The sequence below is a fragment of the Lygodium microphyllum genome, chromosome 3, assembly GCF_053477565.2.
Source record: "Lygodium microphyllum isolate KBCC chromosome 3, Lygodium_microphyllum_v1.1.10, whole genome shotgun sequence".
Lineage (NCBI taxonomy): Eukaryota > Viridiplantae > Streptophyta > Polypodiopsida > Schizaeales > Lygodiaceae > Lygodium > Lygodium microphyllum.
Window position 1 is genome coordinate 158,863,260 of NC_141137.1, and position 27,995 is coordinate 158,891,254.

General features: G+C 41.5%; 1 protein-coding gene and 1 pseudogene across 2 annotated transcripts in view; both read right to left on the reverse strand.

The window, feature by feature from the left end:
• The window catches only part of LOC148039084 (flagellar WD repeat-containing protein Pf20-like), a 232,084-nt gene that overhangs the window by 144,260 nt on the left and 59,829 nt on the right, over nt 1-27,995 (reverse strand). The window contains exons 3-6 of one of the 2 annotated variants that reach the window (XM_087674970.1): nt 21,975-22,097; nt 19,568-19,686; nt 19,249-19,394; nt 18,931-19,036 (exon numbers count right to left, since the gene is read on the reverse strand). In XM_087674970.1, the coding sequence (XP_087531096.1) occupies nt 18,931-19,036; nt 19,249-19,394; nt 19,568-19,686; nt 21,975-22,097 (494 nt within the window). The remainder of the gene's footprint in view (nt 1-18,930; nt 19,037-19,248; nt 19,395-19,567; nt 19,687-21,974; nt 22,098-27,995) is intronic. The other variant, XM_087674971.1, reaches the window with a different exon arrangement.
• Nucleotides 6,652-9,558, reverse strand: LOC148039085 (uncharacterized; annotated as a pseudogene).

The window sequence follows — 27,995 nt, forward strand, 5'->3', positions numbered from 1 at the left end:
GGGCAAGTGAGCAATTCCCATGTGAGGGCACCATTTAAGTCAAACTATTGCATAGCATTTTGCATAAGCATGATGATTTGCATTGCCTCATGCATAACCCCATGTATTGGCATTCTATTCTTGTAAGCATGCATTTGTGGGAATTTATTCATTTTCTATTAAAGAGTGGTCAACTATGTGGATCCACCATATTTGCGGCAGCTCACATGGTAGTCTCCCTTTGCTTCCACCTATGTTCTTTTTACTTCACCGCATACGCCCCATAGATTTTTCATCACCGACACCCAATGGTGGTCGGGATAGCTTGTCTATTTTGTGCTATGTTGGGTGTAACCATCCCTTTATTCTCCCCTAGGGGCAAAGATTACTCACTTGGACAAAAATTTATTGAAAGTATATTCTTAATGATGAATCAAACGAAGGTCAAAAGCCCTTTCAAAAAGATTAAAAAAGAGCAAAGTCCACTATGGTTCCATATGCATTTGCAAGTACCTAGTAGATCATTGGGCAACTGACAGCACCCTTTTTCCGATGTATTGGCTTCTCTGGGGTGATCACTTGGACTCCATTGTAAGATAGCCATCACCTCTATAGTATTGGTAGGCTTGCAATGGGCTCCCTTGGGGAAAAGAAAATGATATGGGGTTGGGCTAGTACAATCCCTTTCTTGTTCTAGTTATGGGATTAAGAGGGAGGGTTGAGCTAAAAATGTGTTGCATGCTGATTAGCCACTTAAAACAGCCCCAAAACAAGCTTAATTAATCAAATTCCCAAAACTGTCAGTCACTTATTGGTATATTGGTCATTTATGTCCCAAATGGCCAGTGAGATAGGAAACAATTTTGGACTACCCTTTGACGGTATGGTGGAGGCTCTTGAGGACGAGGCAGATACATGAGAACTATTAGAACAAAAGAGCAAGTTGCCTAGGAGGAGTTAATATTTTAGATTAGAGGCCAAGACCCATGGTTCACAACAGAGTTCGACACGTCCACAAGCTCACTCCAGTTCTCCAAGAGAGACAAAGCAATAGAAGCCAAGACTTTCTCTAGGAGTGACCAATTTTATGTAGATGATTGGGCTTGGGACAAGGGCAGCCTAACAAGCATTATACTAGGCATGACTCTCCATGACCACTCACCGACTTATCTACTTCTCTTTGAGTGAGTCAAAGGACCTCACTCGTGTCAAGATTCCAAGGCACTTATTCTATGAGGATGATCTCAAAGACACGTGACACAGTTGTGGAGATCGAGACCCTTCTCAATTGAACGAGGGGCTATTGACTTGGATGAGAGCTTCCATGAGATTAGTTTCTTGTTCAAGGAGGCGGCCATGACAAGGAGAGATCTACCAGACCATCATTGGCTGCCCTACATGTTGAGAAACACAGATCCTTAAGCAAGGTCTAGCTATGGAGGATGAAAGTCAATGACAAGAAACATGATGACTGAGACTAGACACACTGACCGTTACTCAAGTGAATTAGGTTCCAAGATAGATTAGCTTGGACTCATAAACGCATTATTAAGTAGAGAGACAAACTTGAAAGTACAAAGTATAATAGCATTCATCATTTAACTCAATGTCAAGTACATGCTTTTATAGTTGTAGCATGGTTCCACTTTTCTCACTGTGCCTATGGGATTCAAGCAACTTCTACTAGGTTGTTGCATGTCCCTTGTCCTATTGCTCCATACAAAGAGGTTGTCTTAGAAGTGTAATTGCATAAATCTCAACACCCCTCCTCAATCACAACCATAAAAAGCACTAAGTACATAGAGACTATTATGAGTAGAATCTTGCGAACTGTAGACATGGAAAAAACCAACCATATAAAGCTAGAGGCTATCACAAGGCCTCACTAAGTGTACAAAGACTGTAGTGCACAAGTTACATGAGGATTACAAAGCTTATGATTTGAGCATGCAAGTACATACAAGGCTTAAAAAAGTCTAGTAAATTTTGGAAACAAGGAACGATAGGCCCTTGTGGTCTTTATCTTCAAATATGACATTGTAAACTTTTTATGGTTTTCTTTCAACATAACAGATTTTATTTTCCTTGTTTTTCTTTTTTTTTCCGATAAAATGTGGCTGATTATATTACTCAAAAAAACTGACTACAACGGAGTGCTCATGCTCAACAAACTAGGTGGAGCTGATGCAAAGTCACAAATACATCATGAATACAAGCCTCTCAGGCGGTCGGGGGGTATGGGGGCAAGAAGCCATTCCTTATTCTTCTTTACTTTGATACTCTCCACTTTGCCTGAATTTTTTTTTACTTTGATCTTCTGGTCTTCTTCTCCTTTGAATGCTTTGATCTTCTTTCCATTGTTCTTCTTCTCCACTTTGCTTGCTTTTATCTTCTGGTCTCCCTCAAGCAAAGAGGTCATACACTTAGGAATTTGCATGTTGAGCAAAGTGGCTAAAACATTTTCAAGGTCTTCAAATAAAATCATTGATTGCACTTGGATGTAGACAACTTCATTTCTTCCTACAAGTAGAGCACAAAAAACTTCTATGTAGTATAAATGAGCAAGAGAAGTTGTGTCACTCTTTCTGGAAAAAATCTTCATGTTGGTCATTCCCATGACTCAGAGTCAACTTCAAACATTTGAGATAAAACCAACAAAAATGAGTTGTACTTAAGTGTATCAAAAGACACAAGAAAATTAGTATCAAATAACACTAGATGAGTATTAATGGATACTATGCTTTGAAAAATCTTCTTGAACCTTCTTCTTGCTAAGTTTGAGAATTGCACTTGCTAGAACTTGAATGGTACAGTGGATCAAAGTTACAGTGGGTTGTTTGAGCCAAAGGAGTGGAAAATGAAGTAATTTTTTAGCTTGAGATCAAAATGGCTATGGTTGTCCTGTCAAAACACGGACTAGTGACTGGTAAATCAGCTCCCACGAGCTCCACACGTCGAATCTGCTCAAACCCTTTGAGATGGAGAACCCTCACTAATGGGTCTAAGTCCCCCCTGAGAGGGTTTGTACTCACTTTGCCGGAGTGGAGAGATCTAAGCCTTCAAAGTGATCACTGTCAAAACTGCACCCAAATTTGGGAAAATGCAAATGCCGGATATGATGTGCATCAACCTCCTTGATTTTTGTGCCAGAAAGTTGCATCTTCACCTAAATAACAACTTCCGAGAAGAAGCTCAAAGAGATATGGCCTAGTTAAAGAGATATGGCTTCTCCAACAGAGGTAGGTGTTGTTGGCTATGAAGGTCAAGAATGGTAGAGTGAAAATAAAGTGAGAGATGAAAGATTCTTGTAGAACTGAGCTAACCAAAGGTTATGGGGAGTTAGAGGAGCAGTGAGCTAAGCTAAACCGAGCTCACCATGGCTATGTATATATGTATATACATATATATGTATGTATGTATGTATGTATGTATATATATATATGTATGTATGTATGTATGTATGTACATACATATATATGTATATATATGTATATATGTATGTATATATATATATATATATATATATATATATATATATATATATATATATATATATAGATATATATACATATATATACATATATATGTATATATACACACACACACACACATATATATATACATACATATATATATACATATATACATATATATGTATATATGTATGTATATATATGTATATATGTATATATATATATATATATATATATGTATTGGTTTTTGTCTCATAGGCCACATCGGCCTTTTGTAGATGTTAATATATATTTCTTTCTTTATCTTCTGTGTTCATTGTCTTTGTGTTAATTCTAACCCTAAGCGTGTTTTTTTATCGGTATGTGCATTTGTCATACAATTGTGTTTGTATTTTGTAGTTGCGTATTTCTTTATATCCACTATGTGATCTCCAATCTATCTTCATATCTAACTTATATGTCAAGCACTGCAATGATAGTTTTGTTATTCTTGCTCTATATGTGGATGATACCATACTTGTTTCTAACAATCTCAACTTTCTTCAACAAGGTTTTATATTCTGTATTTGACACGGTCGATCTTGGAGACATACACTCATGTCTTGGTATTCAAATTCAACGCTATCAAGAAAAGGGTGTTTTAATATTGCATCAAACAAAGTTCATTGAAGATATTATTCAAGAGCTTGGTTTTGGGTTTTGCACATCCTGCTAGTACTCCTTGTCTTGTGAGATCTACCAAAAACTCTCACTTTCTACAGAATGATAGACAATTAGTATTACACCAACCTTATGCTAATCTTATTGGATATCTTCAGTTTGTTGGCTTATATTTTCAACCTAATATTCTTTTTGCTGCAATTTTTCGTAGACAACATCTTACTTAGAAAGCTGAGATGATGCTTACATTGATAAGATCCCAATAGCTCAAAAAGGACTTATCCAATCCAAACACTTACTTGAGGGTAGTGCAAAAAAGCACCTTCTTCAACTCCTCTGTAAAATGGGCGATATCTGCTCATCCTATGTGTAATCATCTTTTGGGTACTTTGCCATACTATCTCTCTATCCCTCTTATAGCCTATGGTCCTAGTAGTGGACACAAGCAAAGTTGTGTAGTACTACGCAACAACCTATCTTGCCTTCACAAGTGCGTGCAATAGATCCATCTGCTCTCTAGACTATCCTAGCACCCCATCTAGAGTGTTTTGGCCCTGTCGTGTGGAAAAAATCTATGTTAACCTTGTTACCAAACTAAGTCTATAAGGAAGTTCTTGCATACTCTAATATGACTTCCTTCAGAGCATCAATCTCTACTTTGCAATGTGCATCCTCTCAACTATCCATCTGTACCATAGCCATCTCTCTTATCCCCTATCTAGGGCAGCCAATGATGCTCTTGCATATCTCTCCTTCTCTAGAGGGCCCTCCATCCTCCTCAAGGCCTCCTTTTAGAAGGAGCTAATCTGTTGTAGACACTCATCCAAGTCACTAGTTGCTTGTCCGATTGAGAAGGTTCTACCGCCTAAGACACATGGATACACACCTATCTTTAAACTAGCCTTCCTCCTTGGATAGGGTGGTAAATAGCCTAATTAAGTACTAATGACAGCATGCATAAATTCACATATACCAAAAATGCACACTTTATCACTTTAATCTTGGACATTGGACACCCTCTTGGCCCCAAAATTGGTGCCCCTTGCGGTATTACTTTATCTTATATTGCAAATGAAAGGAGTACAACTGAGATCCTCTGATCACCTCCACCAATCCAAGTGCCTCTTACTATCAAAATTGACAAGCAAGCCTCCAAACCAATTTGCCCCTTGGTTTGCTTGGGGATTATCCTTCGCCGTGCTCCTTGAGGACAAATTCAGCCCCAAATTTGATATTGGCTAGCTAGCCTCTTGAATATCCCTGAACTTCCTCAATTTCAACTATTGGAATTCAAGTCCTAGGCCCTCAATTTTAAGCACACATTCCAAGGTGGCTTTCAAACCCTAATTTCTACTGTAAATTATGGTTGACAGTAGAGATTGGCTGAAATCTTTTCCTCTGATGGCTCAAACTACTAGAAAATGCTGAGATAACTTGGGAGATGGTTGGGAGAAGAGACAATGCTATAGAGAGAAATTTCAGAGTTTCATCACGAGAAACACTAAAAATTATATGTTACCCTCTGCTCAAATAGCCATGAAAGCTATCACCTATAACTTAGGTCCCCCAATAACACTATTGCTCCCTTTTCCATGCTGTCATCTGCACTATGACCTTGGGTTGTTGTCACCTACTTTGGGAGGGCTCCAAATTACTGCCACTTGCTATAAGACTAATCCCTGGTGATTACAAATCACATCAGCAACATCTCCTTGCTCTCTAACAACCTCCTTGTCTCTCAAAATGGCTGAAATAGCCTCCACTAGCCCCTAGAAACGTTTTTCCCACTTACATGGGCAAGTTTTACCAAGTGGCAACCTTCTAAACCCATTTTCCAACATTATCCAACTTATTAAATTGATTTTCATGATATTAATTATGAAATTTAATTTTAATAATTATTCTAGTGCTCAAAAATCAATTTCACTAGCCAATAATTAAATTGGCTAGACCAATTTGTCTACCAAGTATCCCTGAGCACTTATTGATCCTTAGGCCGGCATTAATTAATTACAAGGTGGTTCCATACGTAATGTACGGCACGTATAGATACGTACTATACGTCGTTCTATATGGATAAAAATTTTATGTACGTAAAAATACGTATCTTTGTAAAAAAATAATAAACAAGAGGATATTGTAGGGTGCTTCCCACTGTACATTAAGCATAAAGATATATACATTCCCTACTTAGTACTTATGACCATGTCACATCACAATTGAAACCTTTAAGCATTAAACATTTAACACATGCATAACACTGAATAGTGAAAACTGAAATTTTAGACTATCAAACTAACATTGAGGAAGTCTAAATGATAAAGAGCCAAAACATAACACAGTACACTGCATCAAACAACGTACAATTGCTAACAAGGAAGTAAGGAACAATCCACCAAGGTGACAAATGTCAAGTCAAGATGGCTCCTAATAGAGCATACATATGTCATAAATAAAAACACCCAGCTGAAATATATGAAAATTCAAAATTTTTAGATCTGACTGTAGCCACTAGTGCCCACAATCCACTGCCTAGGCTCTAGCAAAACTCATGATCAGAAGAGGACGATGATGAGGCTGAAGAGAGCATGTCTCCATCCGCCACGACATTGCCATCGTCATCAAACTCTGGCTCTACCAACACAGGGCCTGTAGCCTGGACTGCATCACTTAGATCCTCCTCCTCCTCAGTGTGAATGAGACGAACTGCCTCATTCGCACGTCACCAAGGAGTCCGAATGGATAGCTTCCCTCTACGAATACCTTTCCGTCGAGCACTCTCTAGATTTGCACCTTACTCACGTAGTGGAATGCTATAAGCACGTGCGCGTGACCTCGTCACACGCCTATCCATCTCCTCCATCTCTCTATGAAGCATACACAAAATCTCCTCCTGCTCGTCCCTAATATGCTGGTCCTCATCTGTGATCGGATGATTCGGATCAGCCACCAGCTTTATACATGAGGGATCAGCCTGTTCAAGATGGCAACATAGCATACATTTGTTAATATTGAACAATAATGTAAATTTTAAATACTAATATAGAGATATAATATTTCAAACATGTAAATAGCTACTAGTTCGAACCTGCTTGGGTGTCCCCAAGACATGGTAGGCGCACACAAGCCTCATATTGGCCCTGCAATACACTAACTTCTCCAATTGAGAAGTACTAAGGCGATTCCGGATCTTTGTATGAATCAAAGAATAAGCACTCCAATTGCGCTCACAAGCACCCGCTGAGCAATCCTGCATTTGTAGGTGTCATTGGCTTGATAATTGCCATTGCTACACTTAAGAGAGTGAAAGAGAGAGAGAGAGAGAGCACAGAGAGTGAGTTACCTGTGACAGGATACGTAGAGCCAAATAAGTCAGACGTGGAAGACCTTGCCGACCATAACTCTGCCACCATGTGAGAGGAAGACTAGTAGCCTCCGAACGCAATGCCACCGCCCGTGAAAATGATGGTCCCAAGTTATTCATGAAGCTGCACATCCCTGCATCTATTTGAAGCTGCTCCTCGTCAAAGATGCGTGCGATGAACTTGTCTTTGAGTTGCATGAGATGCTGCTCATGGAACAAGCCTAGGGTCTAGTAGAAAGGATGGAGTAAAGCAGCCATCCCATGAATGGGACAACTCATAAACTTCCACCGACTCTCTACAAGAGTCAAGATATCATCTCGACTGCAAAAATCAGCAACATCAAAGTTTAGACACATTGCAAGGCCAATGCATGTGTTGTACTATATAGCCTATGCATTAAAATTTAATAATAAGTAAATAGCATATGCAAGCAGCCATAAAGAAGTACAAGAACAAAATCTAGTACTTACCGCTGCTGGGACAAGGCTTGGCATGCTGTGATATGGCTCTTCATCTGCATGAAGAGGTGATAAACCAGACCCAATGTGGAGCCCTCCATGTCCATGACTCGTAGCATCACATACAAGGGCTGCAAAGCCACTGTCAAATCCTGCGCCTCTATCCAAAAAGACTCATCTAGGATACGCCTTTGAATGGCTTTGGTCGCCTCTTTTTGTGCATGAGACATGTCCCTCCACTTTGGGTCCACAACTGTCTACAAAAGCGGATCCCTAAGCTTGAAGAGCCTTTGCAACACCAAAAACATGTATGCAAATCTAGTCTTGGAGGGCCGCACCATATCTAGATTATTGTGGCTACGAAAGATGGCTAAAGCCTGATGCTTCTTTCGAAAGAATGTGGTCATCCTAGTAGCATCCGAAACTGTGGGCTGCACCCAAGGTAGTTTGCCTATGTCCTCCATGAGCAAGTCTAGACAATGGGCTGCACATGGAGTCCACACAATGTGTGGAAACTCTGCCTTCACCATTTTTCCCATTGCCTTGCAGTTGGATGCATTATCTGTAACAACTTGGACCACATTCTCTTTACCAATCTCCATGATGGCTGTACAAATATGCCCATAGATAAACTCACCTGTGATCTTCTCTCCTACCTTCCATGCATCTACAGCGCGCAAGAAGTAAGTACCAAGACAAGAGGAGACAAGTATATTTATGATGTGCCGCCTGCGTATATCACTCCATCCATCAGAGATGATGGTGCATCCAAACTACTGCCAGCCAGCTTTCACTGGGACCAATGCCTTATCTATTAAGGCGTTTTGCTTGTCAAGTGCAGTGGTGTGCATTTTTTTGTAATCCAGCCCACACCATGAATCTGTAGATAGATAAGGCGTTTTGCTTGTCAAGTGCAGTGGTGTGCATTTTTTTGTAATCCAGCCCACACCATGAATCTGTAGCACTAGCACCCACTTGGGCAATGGCCCTAACCATCCTCTTCCACTGCTCAGTCCTGAAGACATTGAAACTGATGTTGCACTCAATGAGAGTGCGAGCAATCTCCATCTCAGCCACCTTCTGATGCTCTCTCACCCAAGACTGAGAATGCACACGTGAAGGCAAGGTGGTTTGCCTAGGCACATGCACATCATTAGAACCTTCCTCCTCCTCCTCCTCCTGCATGACACAAGCCCTCTTCCTACTAGCAGATGGCTGCTCTGAGGCAACGGGCTGAGACACAAAACTCTCCTCTACCTGTGTAGGAGGATCACCAAACTCCCCAATAAGAGCATCGTGCAAGGCGTCTTGTGTTTTCTAGGATCCTTGGCCTTTTGCTGCTGCCCCCATTGCTGGGAAGTTCTCAGCAATCAACTTCTCTCGGACAGCTTCTGGCACCTTCTTGCACGCGCTACAGTTGTTTGTGCAATTGATGCCCGTCAAATGCTTCACCACACGCGTAATTGTACTGGTCAATGTGAAATTGCAGAATTTGCATGACCACTTGCGACTACCTGAACCAGCTTGCCCGGGAGTGTTGACGATATGGAGTATATTGGTATACTCCTTCCAATAGGGATTGACTGGTTTCGACATGATGGCTCTTGGAGCAAGATAAGAGAGAAAAACATCAGTAAATATGTGCGCGCGCGTGCAGAAGAATCAACGCAAGCGAGCGTGCGCGTGCGCATGCCACAGAGAGAGAGAGAAGGAGCCCAATCCGCGTCGTCGTCGCCTGGCCATCGTCGTTGTTACCTGCTGCCCCGTCGACATCGCCTAACCTGCGTCTCCTACAGACGCCTTCTGCTGCCCCGCCCCGTCACCTGCCCCTGACGCCCTGTCCACGGCCGTTGAGTCCCCCACCCTGCTGTCGGATGGCCCGTTGCCTGCATCCCCCACCCGCCTGTACTGCAACCTTTGCGCCTGCTTCTCGTCCCTTCGCCCTGCCCGTTAGGGTTTCGGCTGACGACAGACCCCTGCCCTACGCCCCAAAACGTCCCGCTCTGCCGTCGACTGCCAAGCCGTTGTTCCGCCCTCCTGCCCTTGCACTCTATATAATGATGTACTTGAACTATCACTTTTATATGATGATAATGCAATAGTACTTGTCTCTTATGTCAAGTGTCTGTGTCATTGTTGTCCTTACACAAGATTATGCTTATGAGTTCAAGTCTCAATCTTGAAACCTAATTCACTTGTGTAATAGTTGTCTACATTGTCATGTCAACATGAGTTGTGTCTTTATCTTCCATCCTCCATAGCTACCGCCTTTGTCATGCTCTAAATCCCGCATCTGTAACAAAATACCTGCTACTACTGGCCAGCCTACCCCCCAGAAAATGGATGCAATGGTTTGCCAACACTTTGCTGGGCGATCATGTTCAACATAATCAGGAAGTCTTTTCGGACTCTGCAACGGAAGGTATTCTGGAAGCCACTGTGGATCCGAAACATGACTTGCGCTCCTTTTCAATGTTCTATGAACGTGTGTTCATATTACTAGGCTTAAAGGTTTCTTATATTGACAAATAGATCTTCTCCGGCACTCTGACATCCTCTCTTGGGAGGACTTACGCCCCTGGCATGTGGCAATTTCCTCCACGTCTTTACCATGATTTTGTAACTCTTTGGCCGTCTGGTTCTTGTAAAGAGTCAGTATGTACACACGATGGGGTAGAGCCATCGTATATCTTGTAATCATGTAAACTTTTTCATAATTAATACAATTACCTTTTATGAAAAAGAGAGAGAGAGAGAAGAGAGTCCATTACGAGAGAGAGAGAGAGAGAGAGAGAGAGAGAGGCTCCAACATGCATGAATGTGAGCCCACAGAGAGAGAGAGAGAGAGAGAGAGAGCAGAGAGAGAGACAAAGAGAGACGAGACGTACCTGGTCTGTGCACGCTGGCGCCTCCTGTAGCTCACGTAACCTGCAAACACTAAAACAGTGAACACGTTTGGGGCTTTTGTCTCAATTTGCCCAGGAAAATCCACAAATAACCAAGCGATGCAGAAATCGTTAGGCACATCACGTTTTGGGCCCCAAATTTTACATGAAAAAAATGATCACGTTTTTTATGTTCCATAAGTACACAAAACGTACGATCAGTACGTACCGTACGGTAATGATCCATACATACGTACTGAACCTACCTTGATTAATTAATTAATGCCTAGTCTCTAATGTCACCGTTGATATTAGTGGCCAATAAATTGGTCTAGGCCCAAATTTAACATCGAATACCATCTAGTAACTATCAGGCATAACTTATTACAATTTTTACTTTTGACACCCACTACATCCTCTGGGGTCCTTGGCCTATTACCATAAAATAACTACCATGTGTATCACATGTGCTAAACAACCTTACACATAAATGTTATCGACAAGATTATAGCATCTAAAAACTTCATGTCCCTGTGATATGTCTCATCGTGTATGATGTGTCATTGGGAGCTTCGTACATCCTCGCACCAACTCCAGATTGCGGTTGATGCAAATTTCTCTCTCTCTACAATATTGAAGTTCAAACTATATTATGTGCCATAAGCACGCATGTCTACCATCATGTTGTTGAGTGTTAATGCCTTTGCTCTTTGAGTGTTGTTACCTTTGCGGTTGTTAGAGAGAGAGAGAGAGAGAGAGAGAGAGAGAGTTAGGGCATAGATCACTATCTTGCACATAGAGGGATGGAGCTAGGGCAAGAGAGAAAGAGAGAGAGAGAGAGAGAGAGAGAGAGAGAGAGAGAGAGATACGACGTAGACTCCCTCCCCCCAAAGAATAGGATTTACCAACTTTGTTAGCTCAAGCCAAAGACAGAGAAGCACTAATGCAAATGCCCGGTGAACTACAAGATCTGAGAGAGCATTTCTTACAAACCCAGCAGAAAAGATATAGAGCCTCACACCAACATGCACTCATGGAGTTCTATAGAGCATCAACTACTCCCTCCACCATTGAGCCCTCCTTGGTCCCCCTATCGACAACCCCACCACAAGGAACCACCTTAGACACAGCCATGAAGAGGTGGGGCTAGGGCGAGAGAGAGAGAGAGAGAGAGAGAGAGAGACAACGTGGACTCCCTCCCCCCAAAGAATAGGATTTACCAACTTTGTTAGCTCAAGCCAAAGACAGAGAAGCACTAATGCAAATGCTCGATGAACTACAAGATCTGAGAGAGCATTTCTTACAAACCCAGCAAAAAAGGTATAGAGCCACACACCAACATGCACTCATGGAGTTCTATAGAGCATCAACTACTCCTTCCACCACTAAGCCCTCCTTGGTCCCCTAATCGACAACCCCACCACAGGGAACCACCTTAGACACAACCATGAAGAGATTCAGAGCCCACTGCCCACACCCAACTAGTCCATGCCCTCACAAGAGACATCACCTACAAATACATAGGATACTACACCATCACAGGGGGGACCCTACCTCGCCACTTCAATCTCTCTATACTAGACAAATCCATGAGTGAAATCTTAAGATGAGAGTACTTCCTCAGCAATTGCACACTGTATCGATGGGTTTAGACATCATTTTGTACTCATCAGCTACGTATTGTTCACTGTTTATTTTCCATTTAGATAGTCATAGCATTAGACGTCAACTATTTTAGGACATGTGAAATTTTTTAAATTTTCTAAATGTAACATCTTTTGATTCATACAACTCAAAGGGGTTATATGAACTTGCACTGAGCCTAGCTGAGATGAGAATATGGGTCGCCTATCTTCCCAAATGTCGTATGTTCTCCATGATTGGAGAGGTTTAGGGTGCACCAAGACGATTTCTGTTTTTTAAGTGAATATGACTGAATGAGCTTCATAGTTGTTCTAAACAAGAAGAGCTAACTGTATAGCTAAAAATATGAATAGCCAAACTCTACAACTTTGGAGCTTCTACCTCGTAGTCCTCCCACCATAAAGCAGCCCCAAGATTTGTCCTATCCTCTAGTGCATCCTCTATACCAAACATTCCTAATGTTTGCTAATATACAAAGAGCTGTTTTTTAATTTTGTCTTGCATTTCACAACTAGGATAGAACCTTGTAAGCAGTGTGTTCTAGGCCTTGTCCTATCCTCTAGTCCATCCTCTGTACCAAACATTCCTAATGTTTGCCAATATACAAAGAGCTGTTTTTTAATTTTGTGTTGCATTTCATAACTAGGATAGAGCGTTGCAAGCAGTGTGTTCTAGGCCTTCACCACCTCAAGGACTCTTTTTTGCATCTTTCCTTGAAACTTAGGATCAAGCACATATATTATAGAATGCATAGGAGAGTCATACTCATTCCATCTACTAATGTGTAACTCCTTAATCTCTCATACCTATTAGTATTTAGCTCCAAGCTCTCCAACTTCTCAATCATGCAATCCAGAGATCTTTCCAATGCACGGACCCATACCATTTGCAAGTCTCAATATGTGCATGATAGAATCAAACCTTTGATTGATTCAATTCATCTCATCCCAAAAATCTCTACCAAAGACATACATTACATAACATAGTAGTAGCAATGGCAACCCTAGTCCAATTTTCATACTCATCATTGACAAATAGCTCTCTAATTGCATCTTTGCAATAGTGCCATCAACCAAGCATAAGAAAGTTATATGCAAATCATGTTTTTGATTACTAGAGAAGTTCTTTGTCACTTCTCTTGTGGAACTTAGCATGCAAGTATTGATAATTACACATAAATGTGACAATCTTGTTGCCTTTCATTTTAATCAGTAAAATTGGCAAATAATCAGTAAATTCAATGGAATTGCAGGACATTGCAGCTCACATTTCAGTATGCATGTGTTTGCTAAAGATGCCCAAATTTTGGTGCTGTTTCAGCCTGCGTTCCTTTGCTGGAAATGACCCAAAATTGGGGCAATTTCCGACTTCAAACTTGGGGCATTTCAACCTGCATTCCTTTGCTGGAAAAACCCCAAATGTGGGGAAATGACTGATCCAAAACGCCGAAAATTCGAAGGAGATTGCAGCCTGAATCCTAGATGCTTTAAATACCCTGAATTGCCACAAGTTACCCAGAAATCCAGGACATTGCAGCCAGATTTGAGCTGCAAATCCTTGCTGAATCACCGCCAAATTTGGGCCAATGAATGATTCGAAATGCCCCAAATTTGGGGGCAATTTCAGATCCCAAATGTCCTGAATTTGGGGATATTGCAGCCAAATTTGGGCCCAAATACTGCTGGAAAATCCCCAAATTTCAGAGAATGACTAATCCAAAGTGCCCCAAATTTGGGGGTGATTCACGGCCTCAATATGCACAAAACGTGCCCCAAATGCCGCATTGCTCCAACTTGCACAGATTTCTTAACATTTAAATGAAATTGAAAGCGGTGTGCATGGTTGTTAAAAACCTTGGAATTCAGAATTGAAGGCTGAAAATTGATTGTTGATGATGCGCCAAGTGTGAACCTCCCACTCCACATGAGCTCATGACAGCCCACAGGGCTTGGTAGCTTGTGAATTGACTCACGTGCCTGTTTCTCCTTTTGGCATGCAAGATCTGGATGACTTTCTGTATGTAAACTTCAATAAAGGGGCTCTTGAAGCACACATCCTTCATCAATTATATCTACATCTTTTGTTTCGTTTGAGCATGTAAACCACTCTTCTCAAATTGCTCCCATCCTACCCTCTTCTAATCCACGCCTCAATTTCCTCCTCCCTCCATTCCAAAACCTCAAAGTACACTCCACTTCCACATCCAACACACTAGGAGTTGGATCCTCCATCTCCGCTCCTAGCACTTTCTCTCTCCACATCATCTTCTATCTACCCTCACTTCACTATTCCTTTGCACCATGGTATATCGTTAGGGGGAATTCCACCCTTTAACACTCTACCTTCCACATGCCCACAAGTGAGCACTTCTTTTCACCCGAGGACAGTTGTTATGGGCATCCCCCTCAGTATCCTTGGACACTCATAAACCTTTCAGACGCACGGATTTCCATCCTCTGCTTATGGTGCGTCGTCACACATTCCCTAGGTCAATCCTACGCAAGGATTTCCATCTTCTACTCCATGTGTTCCTATCCCTTCTCCATGGGCTTCTCATGCAATTACCAAACCCATGCCTAGTCAATCCATGTCCACATTCAGATCCACCGTGCACACATCCTGCATGCAAAATGGGTACTCTGGGATTAATTCCCAAGTGTACTCCAATCCCCCTCTCTATCCACCCTACCCACATTACACACCGTATGCATCTCCTAGCACTATACCCACATTACACACCGTATGCATCTCCTAGCACTACCACTCCTGTTGCTACAACCAAGAATGTCTTCATAGACAAGACTCGCTTTAATGAATAAAATTTCACTTGGTCAAACTTCATGCAACAAGTGCTTGAATCTTAGAGACTTTGGGACACCATCATTGGTCTAGAGCGTATGTCGGACCCTCGCTTACCTCGCTCAGATCACATCCGTCAATGAAGATCCCACAATGCCACATAGCCAATATTGAGTTGATGCAAGGGTTGCTTCTTGAGTTCCACCCTCAATTACAGCATTTTCCCCTTGCATATGAGCATTGGAGTTATCTCATTGACTGCTATGCGTCGCAAGATCGCACTCGATGTATCAATCTTGATTTTAAGCTTGAAGATTTTTCCATTAAGGAAGGGGATAATCTGAAAGTCAAGTTGGCCAAATATTGGTGGTTGCTCACTAAATTTGCCACTACTGGGTCTCCAAAGTGAAATGATCATCAGGTTACATTCTTTTTTAATAAGCTACCTGAAAAAATACTTCCATTTCATTCAACACATTGTCTCATTTCCCCGATTGCTGACCTCCTATGAGTTTGGGTGTTGGTTCTTGCATTACCCCTTCCTCTTACGGAACCAAAGAAACAAAACCCATTTGGCAACAACTCCCTAAGAAAAATAGGTTTTGCACACACTGCCAAAAATCAGGCCGTGTGCGCAAGGAGTATCATACCAAGGCCCAAGGTCTTCCTCCTAAGAAACCCCAATAGACCATTGTGATTGCCTCCACTCATACTAGATAGTCTAGTGGGGCTACACCTCCCATTGTTGCCTATTTGCACCATCTATCCCCATGGCTACCAGGTATGTGACATGCGGCCAGCCCTAACAACCTATATCTTTCGGTACTCCTGAAGAATTAGCTGATTAGTCTATTAGCCCCTCCCCCATTGCACTCTTTGCATCCATTCCTAGGTCATCCTCTACATCTTCATGTAGAACCACTTCTCCGCCATGTCTGTGGCATTTCCTTGGCAGAGACCTACTGACAGACGTATGTGATGGTGGCCTCATCATTAGTTTTTCCTTCTTTAGTCTTCTGCTGCATTTACTTACACATACACCCTCATTGCACTTTTTATTTAGCTTTACTTTCTTTTTTGAATTGTTGTGGAGCATCCCACTACTAAGCTCAGTTTTGCAAATTCTAATTTCTTTTGCATTGTTTCATCTTCTTAGGAAATTTGCTCTTCTACCAACATGGAGGCTTCCCCTCCCCAAGTGAATCATCCAACATCTCTCTTGATACTATCATAGCAATGACTTCTACCTTGCTCTTCCAATCCGAGTGCTTCATCATCATCTTCATCTTCATCCATCATCATGGTTCTCGGCACCACACGAAGACCATCACTAGGCTCCTCTTCCTCCTGTAGCATTGACATCTAGGGTTGAGAGGGGATTTCTATCCTTTCATAATATTCTATAGGATTCAACAATTGTCTTCGACATCATCCTCTCTTCCTTGTTGTACCTCTCCTTTGCATTGCATGATTTTATCATCTCGTGCAACATCCTATGCATCTCATTGTGTAGAGCACCCTTGAGCGGATCTTGAGTTGTCTCCACTGGTGGTTCTTCCACCCCATCACCTTACTCCTTCATCACCCTTTTTCCTCATCATCAACACCCTTGAGTAGTTGGGTTAACTTGTTTATTTTAAGGAATGTTGGATCTAACCATCCCTTTTCGTTCTCCCATATGGACATAGTTACTTAATCAACCGCAAACCATATCTAATCACATCTTTAACGAAACAAAAAAAGTTCCATGTGATTCTGGTTCCATCCACCTTTGCAAAACTTGGTTGGTATGCTGTTGGGCACCCCACCTACACCCTTTGTCTAATGCCCTGGCCTCTTTGGGGTGGCTACTTGGGCTCCCCTAATAATATAACCATCGCCTTTGTAGTCTTGGTGCGCCAATGGGCAGCCATTTTGCACCCTTGGTCTGATCCCTTGGCTACTTTGGGGTGGGACACCTTGGGATAAAATTGGGTTGGCCTTGCTTTCTAGCCCTATTTTGGTCATGAGAGTGGGTGTTGAGCTAAAAAATGAATTACATATTGATAGCCTCTTAAACAATGCCAAAACATGCTTAATTAATGAAAACCCTAAAATTGGGAGCAATTCGAGAGATTTTCTATGTGAACCCTAATTTGGGAGAGTCCATTCACATCGATAAATAGACAAGCTGCCCACCATTCAGCCCATCATTTTATATGGGTTTCTAACTCTACCGTTCAGATTTCAGCCATCAGCCCCATCAACCATCTATCATCTACTATCCATCCATCAGCGACTACAGCCCATCACCATCAAGCCCTACGCAGCCTGCTTTCAGCCATTGCCTTGCTATTTGGAGGTCTCCATCTGTTACATCATGATAGCACCTGGTCAACGTGCATTTTTAGCATCTAGTGCCAGGTGACCAACTACTCCTGCCATCTGTCCAACTAGACAACTGCTGCACTACTTGCCTTTTTGCTATCCAACAGCCTGCCTACATCACCAAACACCTCTCCTGTTGTCATCTGACAATTCTCTACCTTCAATGATCAGTTTTCAGCGTTCTTTGGTGATACACTACTGCATTTACCAAATTTCTACCTCTAACTATTATATATGTTGGTGACCAACCTTCTTCCCTTCATTATTTAGCACTCTCTCGTCTCCCACAAGTGGTTATAGCACTGGGGATCCATCTCCAATGGATGTCACACTTTGACACTCCACTGCTTTGCCCTTAAGCATTCCATACACTCTTAGATTCATTTACTGCATTCATTAATTCACTTCAAAGTTCTCCTTCTCTCTATGTTTGTGTTTGTGCTTTTTGCGTTTTGAGTTCTAAGTTTTGCATTTTGCATTTAGGGTTTGAGTTTTTGGGCATCACTATCTCTCTCTTTGTGTTTCATTCATGGTCGTACACTCTATGTTTTCGCAATGAAAACCCTAGCAATTTCTTCATAAGAAAGAGATAGGGCAAGGTAGAGAAGAATGACAATAGATGGTGGCCAAGGCAAGAGATGTGGCATTCTAATCCAAGGGGTGGCAATGCAAACAAACAAGTCCATTTTGTCACATTAGTGTTCATCCCCCACTGCCAAAAGTTGAGTTGATGCAACCATTGTTAGACAATGCAAACAAACTTCATAATATCTTTTTTAGATTTATGATTCCCTTTGTCTTCATATGTGTTACAAACTTAGTAGTTTCTTCACCCTCGTTCAAAACAATGTATAAACATGGATTTTATATGTTTCTAAAGTGGAAGAATCCTATAGGGACCTGAATCGGTCATATTTTCATGTATTAGTTGTTGGGGTTTTTTCTATTTTGAGGTTGGTCACCAATAATGTTTCTAGGACATTCATCCACTATTCTTATTAGCAATAAACACACTCGTGTGACATCCTAAACCAGTCGGTCATAAAGAACTAATCCCACAAGATTGGCATCTTCCTAGTTAACGAAAAACTCTCCCTTTTTCTATTATGTAAGGTTTCAAAAGATTGGCATCCTCCCCACAAGATTGACAAAGCAAGTGGCAATAGGAAGCGCATATTGTTATGCAATAGGTGAAGAATGGAAGCTCGTGGTGTTATGAAGCTTATAACTTAAGAATATAACCACCCTAACTTAAAAGAAAGAGTTTAATGAGAAAGTTCAAGGATATGGATTCACCAACCTTTACATCGACTATGAGTTTGTTTTTTTCTTGTGCAATCCGTCTATGGTGCATACGATGTATATTCCTCTCTTTTCTTAACTTCTCTAGCATTTCCCTCCTACACCTATAATGTTGAAAGTTAGAAAGAAACCTTTCTACCAAATAATCTAATTTTAAACCTCAATCTAACTTTAACTTCATATTTTATGAGTTTGAATTTTTGTTATTAGAATGAACAAACTTCCATTGTATTTCTACAAAATAAGACTCAAAAGACTATTTACAATGTGAAGGAAACATCAACTAGGTCCCTTGAATTGGGTAAGAAATGAATACTGGGCAAGGTAGTTTGCTTGATGAAGTTGTTGTTTAAGATTGGATACTACATCCTCCAACTCCATGCTTCGTGTGTATTCATCAGGAACAATGCTCAATTTAGTGTCTAGTAGTTTACCGCTTTCTTTCAAGTCAAACCACTCCATCTAGGTTTTCAAATATGCACATTTCAAACTTCTATCTTTGAGTATAAGGACTAAATTGTATGAAGTTGCACATGAGAAATTTAACTTCTTTCAGCAATCACTTGCAATCCAAGGAAGAAAGACAATTGAGATACTTTTTGTTGAAACCTTGACTAAAAGCTTGCCAGAATTACCTCAAAAGCATTAAGTGTCTTGGTAAGCCCCATTTTGACTAAGAAATTTCGAACAAAATCATCAATAACCTCTGGTTTACGTGAAACTGGCCGAAATGATTTTGACATTTTCTCTTTGCCTGTAGATTTTTATGCAAAACTAATTTTAGCATTATGTATTCAATGTTGATTGATATTCAAAAATAACAAGGTGTCATGAAACAAACTTGACTTACTAGAAACTAGCATGAGTTTGTAATAAACACACTTAGAGATGTTTAGCTAGGTGTCAAGGAATGATTTTAATAATAGCCAAAAGAAACATTGCATGTACAATATTTTGAGTTTCCTTAAATTGGATATGGGTCTTAGATGAACATTTATTGTTGTTCACTTTTTATGAAGTACCATGATTAATTTATTTATACATATGTGGTATGCTTGCATATTTGGTTCAAATGTATGTTGACCACGATATCTGTCTATTAATTTCCAAAAGGCACTCATATAAGACCCTTAAAAGAGGAGGTCCCACCAAAATCTTGATCACTGCGCTTGCTTTATTAACCCTCTAGATTGTAATCCCGGCTGCAATGGCTGTCACACATTGAATCCCTTTTTATTTCCAAACAAAAGACAGTTCTATTAAAGACATATCAGAAAAGATCCGAGGTAAAGTACACTGTACAAAAAAAGACATTGTAAGGGACTACGCACATAATAGGAGGGGTGAACGGCCAGCTTGGTGAGCTATAATGCCAAACCTTTTATTTATGCCTCTATATGGAAGAAGGTGCCAAACCTTTTATTTATGACTCTAAGTCGGAGAAGGTGCCAAAGTCCCATGTCCGCATCTAAATGTCCAAACAAAAGCATCCCTCCTCATCCACTCAAAGTTAACCCCCAGTCTGTCCCATATCTTGTGGAGCATATGGATAGTCTCAATCCAGATGCTAGAGCCTCTGTAGTAGAAATATCCTTGTAGGTCAACAGAACAACTGCACCTCACAGTCCAAATGAACCATGAATAATGCTAGCAATCAACTCCTATCTATGGTAACATCCCTTAATCCACTATGCTTGTAAGTACTCTGGCATAGGCATCCTACTCAAGTGCTGGCCAACAGTGAGAAAACAGTGACTCCCTTGAAATCCTCATATACACATGTTGGGCATCCACCCATTACCCAAACTACTGCCAACCTGTCAATATCATAGTCTTCATTGTACCATGGAAGACGGCAGGAAATGTTTTGTTTTAGGCATCTGTCACTGATGCTGCAGTAAAAGGATTGAAAGGATGTGAGACTTTAAACAAGGTTCCACACCTCCTAAGCCTTAGGGCAGTGACCAGTTGCATAGGCAATGGCTCTATGTCTCCTCTAACTCTCCGTATCGTGCACATGCTGCAGGAACCATGCCATAACCAAGCTAGGTGCAGAGTGTAATATGCTATAAGCCACAAGAAGAGTGAGATCTTCCTAGGTTTGAAGCTATTATCCATTCAATGCATACCTATCAAGAAAGGTGCTGGGCAGCCCTGTCTATGCCAATGTTGAATAGCCACTGGCTCTACTCTGATATGCTCATTTGTACCGCCTCCCCAAACTAGTAGTATATCCCAAGAAGGCCACATTGCAAGGTCTGTCAACGAATGGGTCTCTCCAAACCCACTCTCATGGATCCCACTATAATCTTTGTAGGGGCCTCCTCTGATATGCCCAGTGTCTCCATCCCTCAATCTTGAAGTACCATCTCCTGTGACAATGAGCACTACTCTGATGCAAGCAGCTAGGTCCTGGTCGAAATACCATCTCCCATCATAATGAGCTACTACTTTGATCCTCAATCGAGTAAACTTTGTGAACTCTGGCTCGTCCAACTCCTCTCCCACATATTAGCTATCCTTCACTAAAAATGATAATATTCTCTCCCTGTCATTCACTATTACACCCAATAGGATGCCATCTTTGGAGAAGAGACCTATCCAAGTGAAAGAGGTAATTGCCTCTACCCTCTGCTCAAGAGTAACTGCCTCTGTCACTGTCTCTATCATAGTTCTAAAAACCCTTTATACTTTGCAGTCCCTATCTCCAGGTCTCCAATAGTAACTCCTGGAAAGAGGACCACTCTCCCATTATGGAGGTAACCTACGTGGGGAATCTTCCGCATGAAAGACTGGTCGTCTATCCAAGGGTATGGCTGGACTCTGATCTCAATAATGGCTGAAGAGAAGAGTGTGCTCCATCTTATCTGCAATTGCAGTTGGTGCTAGCTGATGGAAGCCAAATGAAACAGATCTCTAAGCTGTGGTGATGGCAGCTGCGAATCTAACCTCAAATCTCCTTCCTTGATCTCTGGCCCTGATCAGAATTTTAGTTAACATGTTTTGAAGAACCTAAAATAAAATGCTTGAAAATGAACTTACCCAAAATGTATGAAAGTTTTTGCACAGAACGTATTGTAGCATCAAGATCTTCAGACTCGCCATCATCCTCTTCAGAGTTGCTGGAAAGTTGCACTTCCTCTTCATAAGCATATCCAACACAGTCTACTCAAAAACACCGAGACATTATGTTCCCATGTGGAAAAGACATAAGATTCTTTCTTGAAAAAAAGTCATACATTGCATATGTTCACTTAAAATGTCTCAATTAATGCTCCAATCCTAATCTCTCTATGCCACTACAATATAAACTTTCAACTGGAGATAGTTGATAATCCAGCAGCAGATTTATTAATCAACAAGCAAGCTCAACATTTTGCAAATAAAACATAAAACATGCCACAATCTATATCTAACCATGTAGAAGAACTTAAGTAGACATTCTTGTAGGCCACTCTATGGGCTATCCATAGGTGTCACTCATTCCTTGGTATGTGCCTTGTAGGCCTAGATATTATCAGTTAGGACCTATGGTGCACTTAGTACTAGTTCCAGTTGGGACACCTAGTACATGTATGACACCCAGTTAGGGTTTCATCATGTTAGGTTAGGGTTTCATTATATTAGGTGTATCTTTTGTATTCTTCATAACTTCAGTAATACAACTTCAGCAGCACGCTTTGCTTCTTGCCTCCGTCTCCTGTTGCTTCCGTTGTCCACTCCACCCAACAATTCTACACTTAATTCTATTGGCATAAAGGGCGTGAGGGAAACTCAACATTTCCGACATAAATAGTTACTATAAGTATAGTAGTTACTTTAGTGCAAGATCATGGATCATGTCTCAACTTTGCTCTCAGACAAATTTGCACTCCTGGCATCTCAGACCAGAAATAAATTTCTAAACAGCATGTTATTATCTGATTACCCCTAATAAGGGGCCCATCGGCCTAGTAAATGTGGGTTGGCCTTCCTTTCTAGCCCTGCTTTGGGCCTAAGATGGGGTGTTGAGCTAAGAAATGCATTTCATGCTATTAGCCTCTTAAACAGCCCTAAAACATGTTTATTTAATGAAAAATGCAAAATTGGTGTGCAGTTTGAGAGAGTTTCTGTGAAACCCTAATTTGGGAGGGTCCATCCAAATCTATAAATAGACGAGCAGTCCCCCATTTAGTCTTCATCCCTTCTATGCAAGTTTTTTGTGTTCACATGAAGATCTTCAGCCCATCAGCCTTCCTCCACATGGTTGTCCAGCCTTTGCAACCGCTACCACCACTCCATTTGCTGCTCCAGCCCCTAGCGACTCCCCTTCCAGCTACCACCTGCTGGCTGGTGCTTCTTCCACTGCTACATTTGTCCCCAAACAGCCATTGCCAACCCTAGTCGGCACCTCTTCTGCTGTGTTTGGCAGTTTCAGCCATTGCTGGCATCCTCGTGCATATCCACTACTGTCGGCAGGCATTCTAAAGATAGAGACTGGGTAGGTGTAATTTAACATATACACAATGGCCTGATGCATTGCTCATGACTTTCCTTGCAATAGCCCAGTCCTTTACACACGTCAGCCTACATGAAATGATCTGACTGAACAAAAAAAGCTCTTGATACTAAAAGAGCTTGTACCAAAAACTGTGAGCTGCCACTGTAGATTATCTACTTAGACATTGAAACCAGGGATACACTGCATCATTTAGAGCAAAAGATGAAAACTGAAATGTTGCAACTCAATCTGCAGAGAACATGGTGGAATAATTTGTCTTCAAAACATGATTATCAGGTTCAATTCATACAGTGGCCAATATTTATGATTAATACAATATGAAACATACACAAATTTCGAGAAGAAAATACAGCTTTTTGTAAGGCAGTAAAAAATAATTGAGAGATAACTGTTAGTAGTGACACATACTATACAAGTATCTTGCATAAGGTTTAAGTTAAACTTGAAAGTGGTTACTTCTTACATCATGATTTTAGACTGACAAGCATACTACTCTAAGGACCCACCCACATCGCCTGCACATACCTTGGCCCCTACAATTTGATGATCATAGTAGGACAAAGGCTCTGCAAAGTGCTAATCCTTGGAAGTTCCCAAGTACAAGATACAGTCTGCTCCAAAAAATCCTTCAAGATAACTACCTTTTCCACTCCTGAAACTCCTCTTCAAGTCTTTAGTAGGCATCAATCCCCCATGCCAAAATATAAGCAAGACAAAAATGACCAGCCCTGGCACACAAGCTTGCAGTTGCTTGGGGGACAAGCATTGGTGCTCCTAAGCCTCTTCAAAAGGCACTGGGTAGAATAAACATTAAGCTGCCCACCTTCAAAGGGCTAGCCACTAAAGAGCCTGAAGCCCATGTCCACTGATTCCACACTTTTAAGTCCGAGTAGAGGGGTGGATAGGAAGGATGCCTTCCTCGTAATCTTTCACTCTACCATAAAAAATGCTACAAACAAGTGGTATAGCCAATTTGTAGAGAACCACTTTGCAATTGGGTGTCCATCAAGGACAAGTTTCACAAGGCCTACCGTTTGCGGAATTGGCAAGATCGCATCATCCAAGAGCTCAACTCACTCAAGTACATTGATGAAGACACGGTCCCCGATCTTCGTACCAAGCTATTAATGGTGCACCTTCCAATTTATCTTAGAGACTTTGTGTTTTGTGACTGGATTTTGGCTATAGTTTGTACCAGCTCTGCCTGTCACACTGCTACCCCGCCATCGCGCCCAGCTTTCCCCCCCTCCTCCCTGCCATCACGCTAGGCAATCCTCCTCCTCACCCCACCCCCCCCCCCCCCCGGCGCTGGCCTCCACCCTACTGCCCCTCCCGCCAAGCAATTTCCTGCACTGCCTTCTCCCCCCCCACGCTGCCCCCGCCTCCTTCGCCCTACGGCCCCGTCCAGCAAGCCCCCCCACCCGCCTGTTCCCATTAGGAGCCGGCCATCCCTGGAGTCTAGCACCTCCCCTACCGCCAAAAAACATCATCTTCCCCTCCCTGCCATCGCCCCCGCCCCCCCCCCCCCCCCTCCGGTAGCACAACAGTGTAATTGGTAGGTTCTCAACAGGGACGCACAATGGAAACCTCTAGTCAGACGCTGGTGCATTCTGCGAGTGCCCCCTAGTCAAACACCTTGCGCATTGTCCTCTCTGAGGAACAGCTCTTAGCAGTCCGTGCCACAAAGCTAGAGCTAAAAGAAACAACAATCTTTGGTCAGGTCGTAGGACACTTATTGGGATATAAAGGCCCGGTAACCTCCGTGTATAGTACGTGCACATTGTATATATGAACACACCCTTTACATGTGTCACAACTCTATAGAAACAGAATTTGTATCCTTTTTCATTAATTTGTCTATATAATGATTTATTAAATTTGTTTCCTTTGCACTAATTAGATATAAAGAAAAGTGCATTGGAGCTGGCCACTGATGAGTGGTCATAGGTTATGGTGGACCCATGCGGTGGGTTAGAGAAAAGATAGTTCACACTTCCACCTATATGGCCCGATTGGGCACTTGTGACCAGAACTCACGCATATCAGGGTTAGACTCGCACACAGAAAGAATTGATGCCTTGAAGTGTGGGCTAGATCAGCCAGAACAGACAGTTACAATCAACAAGATGGCATGATCATGAAATGCTTGTACAATGTGCATGTGTGGGCTGAAAGCTTGAAATGCACATTTCTTTGCATAGGAAAGTCACATGAAGATTCTGATACCGTTTTTGCGATGTACACGGAAAAAGCTTTCATATGACACCCATATTGGGGGGTCCCTAAATTTTAGGAGCCTCGAATTAGTCTAAAAATGCTAGTCCTAAAAAATAGGGATGTCATTCTAAAAATAGCAAATTTTGTACTTTGACTGTGCTTACTAAATTTGGTTGTTTCTATTCTTGACAGTATTCATACCAAAAAGGAAGGCCATAGAGAAGAGACAAGTGTCAAGACACTTGTCACACAAGTTTCCAAGTGTCCCACCACTTGTCACATCTTATGACATGTGGCTGGACACTTGTCTTGTGCTACTCCACTTTCCCCTTTTGTACTAGCTCTTTCCTCTCCTATAAATAAGAGCTCGTTTTTCTTCATTCAGCATCATTTTTCTTTGTTGTAATCCCTCTTCTATCACTGCTATTTTACAGGACAGCAAGTCTGTAAATTCATTACAGTACCTCCTTCTCGAGCTCTTTCTTCCATTTTAGCAACAAGAAGCAAGCCCTATCCATGTACTGCTAATCAACGATGGAGAAAGGCCGATTTCCCCTCTTTCTTCTCTCATACTATAAAGAAATCAGTTTTTATCATTGCATAATAGATAATGCATGTGTGTTTGTACATCTTTGCATGATCTTCTGAGAGTGAGAATTACTTCTTCTCACTCTCAGCTTGATTGTAACTGAGCTCTTCCCTAAGGGACTTGGGTTGAGCAGGAATACATTCCTTCAGGGGGGGGTTGCCCATCTTCAACCCTCAATCTTGTCTCCATTACTTTTACATTTTCATGGCTGTAATTTCGTGAGTAATTCTCATTTTCAGCTATAAGTGTTCATTCTCTTTTATATTAAATCTCGAAAACAAGTGAATTTAATAATTGTTAAGCATATGACGTTGTTCGGAGCGTTTACAGTGGTATCAGAGCTTTGGCTCGGTCCTCACCCCAACACTGGTAGTGCTTACAATTATAAGTTTGTTTGTTTTCAGCCCTTGCATTGAGTGCTTGAGTATATTTTTTTTAGAGTCTCAATGGATCAGTCGAGTGCTATTCTTCAAGCCATTCAAAGTCTGAGAGAGGAGACTCAACAAATTCGTGAGCAACTTCTGAAACTAGAAAAAGTTGAGAATCCCAAAGAATTCAAGGAAAGAAGCCCATCTGCTTCAAGGAGACAAAGCCATACCAATGAAAGGAGCCGATCAAGAAATCCAACTACTTCTCAGAGGCAGTCCCATTCTACTTCAAGACAAAGAAAGAGATCGCGTCAAAGCTCATCCTCTTCTTCAAAGTCATCTGGCGCCTACTCTAATGGACCCTCTTTTAGTAACGAAGAGTCACACCCTTCTCGTGGAAAACCTCATCATCGTCAAAGGCGTCGACATTCTTCACCCTCGTCTCCATCTTCATACCCATCAAGCACTTCACCATCTTCAACCTCAAGATCCGGGCATGGACGAAGGCATAAGAAGAAGAAGAAGACTAAGTCACTATCTCAACTTGAAAAGAAGATCAAGTTCAATATGTATGATGGTTCCTGAAATCCTGATCTTCTTCTGAAGTTTATTCGTCAATTTCAAATTTTACATGGTCGTAACAAGTATAAAGAAAAAGAAAAGATTAAGTTTGCAGCTTTACATTTGACCGACTTAGCCCATACTTGGTGGACGGGGTTAGAATATGATCATGCTGCCCCAAAATCATAGCGGTCCTTTGTTCGCATGATACAAAGCCAATTTCTTCCTGTTCATTTTAAAAAAGATGTAAAAATGGAATGGGATCGGCTTTGGCAAAGGAAAAATGAGTCACTTAGTGACTATACCAAGAGATTTTGATCGGCTTTGGCAAAGGAAAAATGAGTCACTTAGTGACTATACCAAGAGATTTTGGGAGCTACTTTTGAAGGTCCAACATTTCAAGAAGATCAACAGTTCAGAAAAGCTTAGGAAGTTTCAAGGAGGTTTGCATTTTAAACTTCGTACTGCTCTTAGTCATTATCATTGTTCTAGTCTCAGGGAACTCATTGACCATGCTTAGACATGGGAAATGGAGCACAATTGTAAACGCCCCGAACAACATAGTATGCTTAACAATTATGATATTCGCTTGTTTTCGAGATTTAATATAAAAAAGAATGAACACTTAAAGCTGAAAATGAAAATTACTCACAAAATTACAGCCATGAAAATGTAAAAGTAATGGAGACAAGATTGAGGGTTCCTGCTCAACCCAAGCCCCTTAGGGAAGAGCTCAGTTACAATCAACCTGAGTGAGGAGAAGTAATTCACACTCTCACAAGATCATGCAAAGATGTACAAACACACATGCATTATCTATTATGCAA